We start from the raw sequence: 15,010 nt of genomic DNA, 5'->3' as shown, positions 1-15,010 counted from the left end.
GTGCCTAAATAAACAGCAAGAAATGGTGACGTGTTGTGTAAAGATCACGTGTACAGATGACGTACGTCAGTGACGTGATCTCAAATTGCGTGAAAGTATCAATGGAATATGACACTAAGCTAGTGACTAACACGGTTTTTTCTTCTTCTTGCATTTGTCTTTCTTCTTTGCTTTGGTGGTGATGGTGAGAAAGGAGGGGTTGGTATACTCCAAAGCTCATACATTTTAGGGTTTAAACAACAGCACGGAAATGTACTGTACCAGAGACAAGGAGACTTTGGTTGTTTCAGCAAACCCAGTTTAGGTTAAGTGGATATTATTAATTACCCAGTGTTTTCCACTATTATGTATGTTTATTAATATATTAAAATCACCGGATTAACAGTGTTTCCTCATATCTGCATTGTATATTTACATAGAGAACATCTGCATATAGCAGCAGTGATAAGCAAATTATTGTTGATAATATAGTATTTGTGTTTGTGTTTTGTACAAACACCTCACCAGCTATCTAATACTACATGACGCCTTAACAGTTCTTACGAAGGTAATAGCCGACAGCTTTGTCACAATAATGAAGAGTAGAATTACGCAGAAAAATCTCACATGAGTAACTAAGGTCAGCCTGGTGACCGGGATGTTTCTGTAAAGTCGTGACAACAATAGGTAATCATGCGGGATTATGCACCCCATAATGAAGAAGAAGAAATCCCCATCAACAAGAATGCGTACAACGCCCTCCCATATAGAGCTGCTCGTCTCAGCTAAAATCATTCGAGCAAACAGAAACGTGCAGCCAGGTACTTATGACATTAGTCTATCTAGCTGTACAGTGCCTATGCATCATATTTTAATTCACAAAATAATAAAAACTATGGCAAAATTTTATGCTTGTTCTATCATCAACCACGGATAAGATACATCAAAAATATGAGTAAGTGAGTGCTGGGGGTTTAACGTTGTACATAACAATTTTTCAGTCATATAACGACGAAAGAGTCCTTAGGGTGCATGTATGTGTAATGTGTCTTCTTGTATGCAGGATTTCCACCGTTCTTTTATTTAGTGCCGCTTCACTGAGACGACTTACCGAAGGCAAGTAAGTCGCCCCGCCCGAGGCCATCCATGGTAGATGGTATTCTATAAATCACCAGGTGATACCCCAGATTTCCGCACCACCACCACCACCCCGCCCCACTCAACCCCCCAACCTCACTCCAAAATCTGTCCTCTCTGTATAACCTTTCCAGACAGGAGGAACTGATAAGTGTATGCTTATGCATGGAAACATGAAACCACGGAGAGTACACGGCACGTTAAGAGTATTGCCTGAGGACAAATTGTATGGGTGTTTTTCAAATGTGAATATTGCGGGAATCAAAAACATGTAAAGCAAACTATAATAAAGCACTTAGTCTGAGGTTTTGTGATTGGGAAAATCCATGCAGCTGAGTCCAGTTGTAAGACTCGTTAGTTCACTCTAAAATTTCACTTTTTTATTAGAATGACACTGACATTTAACATTTAAGTCGGCCTACTAACTTTTAATATACTGCTGAACGATCGACTTCTGCCTCCTGCACAACGGCCTCTGACATTTATATTGATTACAAATGCTCCATGCAGGTGTGAGATCAAAGCATCAATTGCGAATATTCCTGTACCAGCCGTCCACTCTCAGACAGAATCCCAAACATATAGTTGCACAAATGTAACGTTTCCATAACAGCTGTTGACATCAATTTCCAGTGAAATAAAGAGTAAAAAATACAAACCTAATAAACAAGACAGGATAAGAGAAAATCAATGACAAGCCTTTCAGCTGTGTTGAGAAGACGTAGACGATGTTTTAGACATAGAAATTAAAATTAATATTTTACGGTGGTTCATAGCCAAACATCGGGTCAAACATACAGCAGCTATACCATGAACTTCCGGTCCAGTTCAAGGACAAATGTCGTCGACGTCGACAAAAGTTGTACTGTAACTCTTCACAAGAGCACCATATTATAGGGTCTATACCAGTCTGACAGATCACTGATATTTAGATCGTCCACAGAGCTGTGGTTAATATAAATATAATTACGAATTATTACTTTCATAGTTTTATAGGCGCTCCATTTGGCGATATCAGGGTTTCCGTAACTGTTCAAAATCACCGTCATGGAATTCATACATTATGAGGCATGTATATCTGGTGTGTCTTGAACTTGAATTTCGACGAAATAACACCAGTAAACAGGAAAATCATAGAGCAAGAAGGAATATTACTGACGGGTAGACTGTGCGTGGCCGCTATAGTATCGACCTGTGCCACCAGCTGTCAGCACTGGTTATCGACTCCCGGAGAACTGTCAATCAACAGTCTGTTCGGGTTACGTAATGTTTGAAGAGCAGCCAAAGCATTCCCACAAGGACTACATGACAAATTTGCCGACATCTAAATGCTCCTCTCGGGAAATGTGGACTTGAACAAGTGTACTACCGTGTAACCTCAATGGCTCCAGATATCGGCGTGTAGATGCCGTCTACAGGTATTTAAAGCCAGTCAAATTGCCTGGACTTACGTGAGCGGATATGCTGGTTTTACGGACGTGAGTGGATATGCTGGTTTTGATTTTGCTTTCATTTGCATTGATCAGGCCGACGCACACTAGAACAATCTTCAGCCAAACAAAGGAAAAAACAAAAGAAGGAAGCGTCACATCCAGCTGACGAACGAGCGTTGTTAGATGGCAGGAACGAGCAATGCAGATAAGCATTGGTGCTTGTGGAAGTAATATTCTGACCAAAACCATAACCCATTCAGCCATCCTCTTGGTCAGAGTCAAACGTTTGAATCCCACTGTGCCGTCGCCATGGGAACGGTTCCAGCCTCAGCTTGGCACCTGCGTATAAAGCGCGATGCGGCTGACAGATGGATTGGTTGGAATATCGACTCGTTACTTGCAGCTATACACGCAGCTATAACCTTCAGTGTTATTACACACACACACACACACACACACACACACACACACATATATATATATATATATATATATATATATATATATATATATATATATATATATATGTATATATATATAATTGACGGCCTGTAAGATGTCCTAGTTACTTGCAGCTATATAGTATATATATACATAGTATAGTATAGTGTAGTATAGTATAGTATAGTAATAACACTGAACGTTATAGCTGCGTGTATAGTTGCAAGTGACTTGGACATCTTACAGGCCGTCGACTGGTTTGGCAAATAGAGCAGAGAGTGATGTATGTTCGTATAACGCTTTAAGAAGCTCTCTGATATACAAGAAGGCTTTGCATCTGAGTTTAGCATGAACACGACGGCCATGCCTTGTAAACACTGTATCGCAGAAGCCTTGTAACGAGTATATATGGGCTATACACAGCACTCCCGTAAACTCGACAGACGAGCCATTGTTTGGATTGCAACGATTTGCTCTGCTCTATGAATGTACTCTTTTTTGACGTGACGCAAACGGGGCCACACACGCACGTTCCGAATGGGAAACCATTCGAAACGGACTTTCTTGGAATCAGATGCTTGATGCAAAAGTTCTATTGATGCTTTCCGTGACGAGACCAATATATAGAGGTGATGTGACCCAGTTAAGGGTCTACTGCAATATTCCCCACAGTATATTGTGGAAGAATCTCGCGTTGTAACGCAACTATAATACTCACCACTCTTCTGTAAATGGTTTCACGCATTGACTTGGCACAAATACGTTCTGGCTCTCCTACGGGTGAGATTGCCAACTGACTTGGCATATGCGTTTTGACTCATATATGACGGTTCTCCTACAGATGAGGTCACCACCTGACTTGGCACATACGTTCTGACTGCTATAGGGCGGCTCTCCTACCGATGAGATGACCATCTGACTTGACATACGCATTTTGACTCATATATGACGGCTGTCCTACAGGTGAGGTCACCACCTGACTTGTCAAATAGGTTCTGACTGGTATATGCCGACTCTCCTACAGGTGTCGTCGCCACTTGGCATATACGTCCTGACGGCTATATCACGACTCTCCAACAGGTGGGGGGCCTCCGTGGCTCAGTTTGTTAACGCGCTAGCGCAGCGTAATGACCGAGGAGTCTCTCACCAATGCGGTCGCTGTGAGTTCAAGTCCAGCTCATGCTGGCTTCCTCTCCGGCCGTACGTGGGAAGGTCTTCTAGCAACCTGCGGATGGTCGTGGGTTTCCACCCACCATAATGCTCGCCGCCGTCGTATAAGTGAAATATTCTTGAGTACGGGCGTTAAACACCAATCAAATAAATAAATAAATCCTACAGGTGAGGTCACCAACTGACTTGGCATATACGTTTTGACTGATATATGACGGCTCTCCTACAGGTCAGGTTATCACCTGACATGGCATATACGTTCTGACTGATATATGGCGGCTATCCTACAGGTGAGATCACCACCTGCGTTGTGTGAGTGGTGATCATTACACCGCCATATATCAGTCAGAACGTATAGTCAGGTGGTGACCTCACCTTAGGAGGGTCATGACAATAGTCTGTCATATATCAGTCAGAGCGTATAAGCAGAGTCATCTCGCAACCTCAGCTGTAGGAGAGCCGTCATATACCAGTCAGAACGTATATGCCGATACATGATAGCTCTCCTATAGGTGAGGTCGCCCACTGACATATACGTTCTGACTGATACATGGCGGTGTAATAATCACGACTCTCCTACAGGTGAGGTCGCCCGCTGACTTGACATATACGTTCTGACTGATATATGGCTGGGTAATGATCACGACTCTCCTACAGGTGAGGTCGCCCGCTGACTTGACATATACGTTCTGACCGATATATGGCTGGGTAATAATCACGACTCTCCTACAGGTAAGGTCGCCCCCTGACTTGACATATACGTTCTGACTGATATATGGCTGGGTAATGATCACGACTCTCCTACAGGTGAGGTCGCCCCCTGACTTGGCATATACGTTCTGACCGATATATGGCTGGGTAATAATCACGACTCTCCTACAGGTAAGGTCGCCCCCTGACTTGACATATACGTTCTGACTGGTATATGGCTGGGTAATGATCACGACTCTCCTACAGGTGACGTCGCCCGCTGACTTGACATATGCGTTCTGACTGATACATGTCGGTGTAATAATCACGACTCTCCTACAGGTGAGGTCGCCCCCTGACTTGACATATACGTTCTGACCGATATATGGCTGGGTAATGATCACGACTATCCTATAGGTGACGTCGCCCGCTGACTTGACATATACGTTCTGACCGATATATGGCTGGGTAATGACCACGACTCTCCTACAGGTGACGTCGCCCGCTGACTTGACATATACGTTCTGACCGATATATGGCTGGGTAATGACCACGACTCTCCTACAGGTGACGTCGCCCGCTGACTTGACATATACGTTCTGACCGATATATGGCTGGGTAATGACCACGACTCTCCTACAGGTGACGTCGCCCGCTGACTTGACATATACGTTCTGACTGATATATGGCTGGGTAATGATCACGACTCTCCTACAGGTGAGGTCGCCCGCTGACTTGACATATACGTTCTGACCGATATATGGCTGGGTAATAATCACGACTCTCCTACAGGTAAGGTCGCCCCCTGACTTGACATATACGTTCTGACTGATATATGGCTGGGTAATGATCACGACTCTCCTACAGGTGAGGCCGCCATTTGATTTGACATATGCGTTCTGACTGATACATGTCGGTGTAATAATCACGACTCTCCTACAGGTGAGGTCGCCTCTTGACTTGGTATATACTTTCTGACTGATGCATGGTGGTGTATTGATCACGACTCTCCTACAGGTGAGGTCGCCCACCTCACTTGGCATATACGTTCTGACTGATATGTGGCGGAGAAGTGATAACGACTCTCATACGGGTGAGGTTGCCCACCTGACTTGACATACACGTTCTGACCGATATATGGCTGGGTAATAATCACGACTCTCCTACAGGTGACGTCGCCCGCTGACTTGACATATGCGTTCTGACTGATACATGTCGGTGTAATAATCACGACTCTCCTACAGGTGAGGTCGCCCCCTGACTTGGCATATACGTTTTGACCGATATATGGCTGGGTAATAATCACGACTCTCCTACAGGTAAGGTCGCCCCCTGACTTGACATATACGTTCTGACTGATATATGGCTGGGTAATGATCACGACTCTCCTACAGGTGAGGCCGCCATTTGATTTGACATATGCGTTCTGACTGATACATGTCGGTGTAATAATCACGACTCTCCTACAGGTGAGGTCGCCTCTTGACTTGGTATATACTTTCTGACTGATGCATGGTAGTGTATTGATCACGACTCTCCTACAGGTGAGGTCGCCCACCTCACTTGACATATACGTTCTGACTGATATGTGGCGGAGAAGTGATAACGACTCTCATACGGGTGAGGTTGCCCACCTGACTTGACATATACGTTTTAACTGATATATGGCGGTGTAATGATCACGACTCTCATACAGGTGAGGACGCTCTTTGCTTTCTCGATGTTGCGGTTTCCTGATGCGGTTGGTTTTTAATATGTTTTTTTTTCTTTCTTCATTCTCGCTAACCACGTACACATGACATGCGAGGCTACGCTCATGACGCACATTGTGCAGGTTGAGTTCGCTTACCTATAGCCCAGAGCAAAATCCCACAAATATTGAAGCTTCCGGCTCAGAAACAGCGATATGCCAAATGATCTTTCTGTCCGTCGTTCGCAGTTATTCGGGATACCAGACACGAAAGTTTCATCTTCCTTCTGCTCAATGCACATACACTGTACACTGTTACATCTATTGACAAGTTCATAACGTTTACGTCACTAGCGTTTCCTTTTTTTCTGAAATTCCAATCCAAAGCAAAGGGAATGATATATCAACATAAAAGCATTTAGAAGAGTTTATATTAATTTTTGGCTTAAGGTGATGGCCTCAAGCTTTCGACAATCCTATCCTTAGACGTGCATTGGGCGCTTTGTTTCTATGGATATCTGTGTTGCTTGCACAAAAAGAGAATCATATGTGCAGCGTAGTTAGAGCGCAGCTATGACAAATAACGCATATTGCAGGTTGGTACTTTGCATTGTTTTCATGTTTATTTACTGTGATGAAAACACATCAATTCCAGTACTTCTAGACAAGGGACGTCTAATACATTATCATCATAGCATGACTGCACGTTCTCCTACAGTCCAGATAGGACGTCTTTAAACCTAATTTCACTTAAGGCGTGACTCCATTAGCCGTGTGATTTACTACCATTTACGCATATATGTGAATATTTAGAATAAAACCCTAGCTCAGGTCAGTGGACAAGAGGCCGTATTTCACCGGTTTTGTGTGACTATTTGCCTGCTATCAGACTATCGTTGCTGCTCCTGTTTTACTCTGCATACGCTGTATACGATAGTATCCATGTTACTTTATAGTATCGCTGAGGACGCCAAGAGAGGCACTTTTACCATAACACGGAAGACGTCGACTAATTTCTCTGGTCATTCAGATCAACGAGCATGTAATGTCCCACGTGCAAGCTATGTGCGTTCCAAACAGTTGCACGCGCAAGCTATATACTTAAATTCTATACAGTTGCACGTGCACCGGCTATCTAACGCGATTCACTCCTCTTTTTCTGGAACATGACCCAAATCTTCAAACACGTCCAATGCAGACATGACTAACAACTTAGGCTCACTTAATGCCGGGGATTGGCATTTTCGTTTACGTCACCCGCTTTGTGAGAAATGCCTGATCATTCCGATCATACACCAAGAAGAATTACTATGATGCCAGCATCAACACTTAATCATTACTACCAGTGCATGCAGTAGGCCATTAACCTCACAATGGTGCGACTGTGCTTTTGTACTGATGAGTCGACTTTTTGCCCCATTTTAGTTGTCAACATACAGCACACAGGTAAAAGCACACAATTCAAATTGGAATGTCCAAAATCGTCCAGTATTTTAGTTACGAATCGACAATTTGTATTCACCCTCAAGCAGGAATATACAAATTAACTGAAAGTTTTGTAGGGAAATACCCTGCCTCGTAATAGGTATAATCACTCAGTTGATGATTCACACCAAAGTGTTTGTCAGTAAACTGAATGAATAGGCCCTGGTGCGTTTCTTGCCCTTCGTTACAAGCAAAATTTGTGATGTCCACACAATAGAAATCTAACCTTACTCTCGTCTATAATAATGGCACCTGGTTTTTCTGTTTGTTTTGTTTTAGTTTTCCCAGAACGAAGCATCAGAGCGGTATGTTACGTTACTTACAGGGCCTTCCAAGCGATAGCGTTTTACCGTTACGGATGGTGAACCGGAATGAGTATAATTTAATTGCATTACACGTCGGGTTTTTTGCATCTTCCGTAAATATTGCGGCAGCGTCAAAATCGAGATAGCACGTTAGTTGACATGCATTAAACAGTCTAGCATGAATAGAGCTGAACGGAGGTAAGTTTGGCTGCCCTGTTGGACAGATTGTACATATGCTGCGGCTTCGTCCACATTTAGGGTAGCACGACACACAAAAACTATATGATATGAAACGTCACATGTTTAATGGTGCTTCCACGATTGTGTTCGCGTATTAAAACTGGTCGGGATAGCTTGTCACGACATCGTGGAATGTCTCCATGATATGTAAAGACACTACAGTTGGTATCGATTTTTGCCTACAGCATGCACACCAGTAAGCCTATTGACGACGAACGTATAGAAGGCTGCTGGGAGCTCTATGCGGTCGATGCAGCGCATAAGCCGACATGTTGCTCGGTACACTATCTTGTCTTCGTGCTATCAGGCAAGTTCTGGCTACATCGTGTTGCAGGTATGCGGTTAGCTGTAATCGCCCTCCCACTAACTTCAATTAAACAACTCACAGCTGATTCACGCCAAATATGCCACATTCCTTCCGGAAGTAATTCTTTTCACCCTTCTCCAAATTAAATGGAGCCAGACAGTAGTCTCTGAGTCCGAAGACGAACAGGTAAGAGGAAGTTTCGGCTGTGCATGAAGTACGTACCTGTGTAAAATATCTTGCCAGTAATGTCCGAGGTTCAAATCCACTTCCACTAAATATCACTTGAACCTCTACGACGGAGAGAGTGAAGGGCTCTTGAAGAAGTACACAGAACTCCCCCCCCCCTCCCCACCCACACACAAACACACTCACAGAACAAAAATAAAACAATTCAATCAATGTTATAAAAGTGGAATAATTTGGAAATTCGCTAAAGTTTTGCCTGCCTGAAATGCTGAAGTTTGCATGCCTCTTTTACCTTATCTGCTTAAGGTTAGTGTAATGTCTAACTGCTAAATTAAAGTTGGCGAGTTTCCAATTAACGAATCCAAGAATAATCACCTAACCCAACAAACACGGAGTTTGCCAAAGTTCGAAGAATGTTGTTTTGGGAGATACCACAGCTAACTTCTACCACAAATTTGAGCATTAATTGTGGCAGCCAAACGCAGAGTGAGAACATTTTTTGTGGGTATACATCGTGGATATACTTAATCTTGTTCACGTTTGTTGTCTGGAGTATAGAAATATATATGTCACTTTGGAAATGGGGCAGGCTGGAAATACTGAAAGGAACACTTGTTGCAGCTGTCACCACATTGCCCACAGCATGCAGTCATTTGGAATCATTTTGTATAGGATGTCTGTTTTACGGTACCAAGAAAGGGAGACCAATATAAAACGGTTAATGGACGCCATTTAGTATTAACGTTATTTAACAGTATTACAGTTGTTTGGAATGTATACGTTCTGGGTGTAGCAAAGATTCTATGGTGATTGAAAATTGGCCGAGACTACTTTTGTGTTACGGATCAGCAACCTCATATAGAGTCAGGCACATAATTGCCAGCAATACATGTTAACCGTCTAGTCGATTCGGTCACATGCTTTCCTCAAAACAGGAATTAGTGTTATACTGAGAAAATCTGAAATGTGTAAATCTGAAATAACAATGCTTCAGTTACTATTCCGAATGGCGTTGAAATATCCTAACAATGTTCCCAAAGCTGTATACAAGACACCCAATGCCGCTCCAAAGAAGAGCATTTTAGCAATGTTATCAATTTATCCATAATTACGTAACAAAGCCTTGACCACTGACCAATACTAACTGTTCAGTCTTCCTAAATGAGAAGCACACATTGCATTCATGTCTACATCTTGCTGCAAAAATACTGCATTAAAACGCATTTGTAAGCTCTGATATGAACATCTGAAAGAAATATAAATTGAACAGCATTGTTTGCAACTAATCTGAAAGATCTTTGATAGTCAGGCATATATCATTAGTGAATAAATACAGTGCACACATGGAAAGCTCTGTGATAGATTACCATAGCATCTGCACATAAAGTGTTGTATCTGTTCGTGTGCAATTATTGTGTTAGAGCGCATACTAAACTAAACAGTTTCCATGACAACTCCCTACAACAGTGAAATGCAAACATCATAGCAGATAACCTGAAATAAGAGGAAGCAAATAGGCATGACTTGGGCCGTAAACAGAGCAAACATACACATACCGCATATGATAATTATTGCATAATTCCACTAACAAGCATGACCACGTTTCTGTTTGACTATTTTTTTAACGACAACAGATGGATGATTCTGTTTACTTGTCCATCACCGGTGTTATTCTACACAATCCCGGGCTCAGCTAGATGGTCAAAAACTGATAACAAATGAGACTTTCTACCACGACTGCACAATCAGTGCACCTCAGTAAGCAATTAAGACACTTTTATTTCACACAGGCTGACTTAACGACATCAATTTGCATATTGCGGATTTTAAGGATACAGATCTGACCGCAAAAGAAGCTACCTGCCTGGCTGTACGAGAAAATTTTCAGGCGACATGGCCGCGATTGCAATCACCTGATTGGTAAAGGCAAATCACGTTCTCTCGCAAGCCTCCCAACTGCCCATTCGCACCTCTTCTACATCAAACATAACGATAAGACATCGATTTCAGGGGTCACGTGGCTCCGCGGCTAATTACTCGTGAATGACCAAGACACCGATTGTGTACCCCGCACTCGATGATTGTGTGTGCCACGTGCCTGATCATTTACTTGATCATATTCTGTTTTTCTCCCGCCCATCTTTCCGATAAGGCTCTTCCACTTATCGGCGTGGTGAAATCGTTCAGGCCAACATCTCTTTGAACTGCTGTTCGACCCTGATCATTGTAGTACAGGAAGTTATGCCAACATCTGGTATACACACTGATTCTTTTCAATCGTTCCAAGCCCATGCAAGCCCACTTCTGCTCATTCCATTAGAATAGACACGTGTCATCCAGTAAGCTACGATTTGTCTCCAGACGACAGTTTGAAGTCGAAAGAAAATGATTTCTTCTTTGAACAAAATGCGAGCGGGCTAAAGTTGACAAAAGAATATTTAATACTAAATATCTTTTGAGTTGTGGAACTATATGCTTGGCTGTTTCAACACACAATGTCGTTTAATATCTTCTGATTTTGCAGTCTAATTTTCCAAAACAAATGGAATTTATGGAATTAACTGATGTTCACTGTCACTAGCTTAACCTTGAGCAACACTACTGGTTAACATCTCTGGCTGAACCGAGTACATTTTATCGATGCCAGCCTATAATAAAGACTACAACGCCATAATTCCCGCACATTACAAAGACATTCTATGCCCATTTACTGGGTAAATACAAAACCATGGGTGCAAATCAACTCCAACTAGCTGGTTCTATATTTTCACTGACGTTTGTTTTTTAAACAGTGGACAATTTTAGGGGCATACGTGACAAGGACTTGGGGGTTGGAGGTACCAACTTACTACAACTGACAGCAGTCACTCTTATAAAGCCATCTTGTGGATCTGTAGAGTGCTATAGTATCAACCATTTATTCATGCACACTGTATGAACCGTCGCATGATCAACCTTGGATATATAATGTTTACAGTTCAATGTGAGGTAAAAAAAATCGATACCAGTCCCCCGTATTGCTTCGGTTCAACGCACATTGATGAAATGTTGTTTTCCTTCATTACAGCATTCTTGCAATATCGATACAGTCTGAGTTATCTCCTCCTCCCCCCTCCCCCTTTTGCCAAACTAACAAGGCAATAATGCATAAACTATGTGTAAATGTCTTGCTCGATCTCTTGCATGGAAATGCCAACAATCGTACTGGGTGTCAGCTGAAGATGCAAGGTCTATATCATGATATATAGCAGCAATCACTATTCTTTCAGCACAAGGTGTTCGAAAACACCCTTTTGTGCTGTTTGTCTTACTACAGGTTTTTAATTATCTAAAGCAATGAATCAGTCATCTTCAGATAAAAATGTGCACAAAAGGCTGTGTTCCAAAACACCATACCTCTCATTACCCAGCACAATATATATGTCATTCGATCCATTTGAGTGTAGATATATTTTTATACATATTATATATGAACATCCGTGCAATGCCTTTCACATATCTCTGTTGGAAGTGTACAGAGAAGCTTGTTTGAGAACAACAGCTTATGAGTGCTATGTTCACTGTATACGTAACTTACATTACTGTGTAAAGACCGACAATGGATAAAGAGACATTCATTCCTCACAAATAAAGCATGGCGCAGTTTCCGTCGACATGAAACGCTCTATAACCATATATAATGGTTAACAGAAAGAAAAAGTGCAAAATCAAGATATTGATGATCAAGATCTTAAATTAAACTAACGTTTAACATGTAAGGCATATCCGGTGCAGTACATCCTGTGGTATTATGAAGACATTTCGGGTGACAACTGCCAAGAGGCAACAGACAAGAAGGTACACACAAAATCAATTTTAACTGAAACAGATAAAAAAAGCGTTGAAACACTTTCTTGAAATCAATTTTTCTGATCACACTTACCTCCATCTGCATAGGTCTCACAACCGTATCCATCCTGGAGCCCTGTGGTCCAAGTGCCTTCGTAGCGCGCGCCCGATGACGTGCTCTGACGTACGCCGTAGCGGCCTTTGAACCCCTGCGTCCATTCTCCACGGTATACCCAGCGTCCTTTGGCCTCCACCCCAAGGCCATGACGTTTGCCCTGAAACCACTGCCCTTCATAATTATTTCCACTGGGCCACGTGTACACGCCTGAGATCTCGAAGCCACACTGCCAGGCCCCGGAGTATTCCCCTTGTCCCTTGGGGCCTGTACACACCCCGTGACCGTGTGCCTTACCATCTTCCCATCCCCCACAGTACGTTCCCCCATCGTCGAAATCAAAGCGACCGCCTCCGGATGTCATTTAGAAAGCTCGCTGACAGCTTGACATACGGCCAACATCAGAACCTCAGAAAATGCAAGGGAAATATCTGGAGGACAGTTCAGAAAAAATGGCGGAACAAGATCTCAGGTAGATGTGTTTATCAGCAAGCCGGAAACTCGCTTGTCCTAGGACAACGTTGATGTCTCAATGTCGAGAAGTTCATGGAAGCTGAGAGCCACATTGTTTTGAACCAGCCGTCGATGTTGTGATTGCCCCTCCTGAAAGTGGTAGGAATGGACACATAGATCATTGCCCACCAAAACACGGAATCTTCGTCCCTGACATATCCGAAACCTGTGACGATATACTTGGATCTTTGCTTTTCCTTGATCCAGATAGCGACTAGTCCACAAAGTACAGGCAGTTCCGCTCAGCGTTTGCTTCAGAAAGACTTAGACAAGGTCATGGATCCTCCAAGTTACAAGGCAAGCTATGGCGAAAGTCTCTGCTACATGGAACCCCTGTAGGTAGAGAAAAGACGAGTCTGGAAAACAAAACAAAAATATGATGAGGTTTGGAGAGGTATTTAGATCTTTGATAAAAACATAATGATGAACATAGCTGTCGACATGCACATTCAATCCAGTCGACAGTGATGAGAAATCATGGGATAGGTATCTCAACAAATCGCCATTAACAGTGAACTAGGGTTTTCTGCGTTGAACGATATCTGTGACAATATAAAGCAACCTCATGGGGATGCTATGTTACAAACTCTGTACTAGTCCTCCGTAGACGAATACAAATCCATCTTGATCCCATTAACAATTGCAGATCATGTAAAATACGCATCAGCCTATTGACCTATAGTAGGTGAGCCGACAGCTTGACAAGCATTACTGCTCGTACAGCTCGAATACTGGGCTGTATACACCTTCACCGGTATAAGGTAAACGCTGTGTACTGAAGCCAACTATCCCGTTCAGCATACACCCTAAAGCAGCTGGTAGCCTGAGCAGGAGCAGGGCAATGTAATGCCGACACAGCTAGGCATAAAGGAGAGAGTGAGACAGAAAAAAATGTGTGCAGCAGTAGCAACTGAAGCTATGTACGTACATCCTCCCTTCCTGAGGCAGAGCGAGCGGCGTGCTGGTATAAAATGGCGAGCGAAAGTGTATCCCGGTGTTGCTGGACTTGCTCGCTGGCGGATTCCCTGCCTGATGCCGGACAACTTAGTTCTTTTGATGGTAGTTCCCAGGGCTGTTCGTAACAGTTGCTTTTCACCAGCCCAGCGATTGACTCCCAGGTTCAGGGTACGGTCGATATGAGAGCCCAACCCTCGGGGTGTCAGCTAGGCGAGGCCAGGCTGTTCGCTGGTTTCTTCTGGTTCTCCCTCGCCGTACCAGACAGGTCTGACTTCCTCGGCTCCGTCTGCTCAGCGCACTCGCCGAATAAATTATGCTGAGGCGGCCGCCATTCGCTCTGCGTAGAGATGGGATTGTATACAAGCTCCTGTGTACATAATTATCCTTATATGGGCGGGAGATTCTATTGGGTGGAACCTGGGGATGGTTTCTCACCGTTATATCGCACTCTCAAGAGCAGCACGCAACACTCATTACTGCGTGAGTCGCGGGGTATGTTCACTCCCCTGTATACATAGATATATACATATATCT

General features: G+C 43.2%; 1 protein-coding gene across 3 annotated transcripts in view; it reads right to left on the bottom strand.

Moving 5' to 3' along the window:
• The window catches only part of LOC135474884 (junctophilin-1-like), a 58,015-nt gene extending 43,227 nt beyond the window's left edge, over nt 1–14,788 (bottom strand). Inside the window, exons 1-2 of one of the 3 annotated variants that reach the window (XM_064754540.1) lie at nt 14,448–14,788; nt 12,986–13,875 (exon numbers count right to left, since the gene is read on the bottom strand). In XM_064754540.1, the coding sequence (XP_064610610.1) occupies nt 12,986–13,370 (385 nt within the window). In that variant the 5' untranslated portion in view covers nt 13,371–13,875; nt 14,448–14,788. Of the gene's footprint in view, nt 1–12,985; nt 13,876–14,195; nt 14,299–14,447 lie in introns of those variants that run through there. The other 2 variants (XM_064754542.1, XM_064754541.1) reach the window with 2 other exon arrangements.
• Nucleotides 14,789–15,010: the final 222 nt, after the last annotated feature.

Source organism: Liolophura sinensis, chromosome 9 (genome assembly GCF_032854445.1).
Source record: "Liolophura sinensis isolate JHLJ2023 chromosome 9, CUHK_Ljap_v2, whole genome shotgun sequence".
NCBI classification, from domain to species: domain Eukaryota; kingdom Metazoa; phylum Mollusca; class Polyplacophora; order Chitonida; family Chitonidae; genus Liolophura; species Liolophura sinensis.
This window is presented reverse-complemented; position numbering and strand designations above follow the sequence as displayed.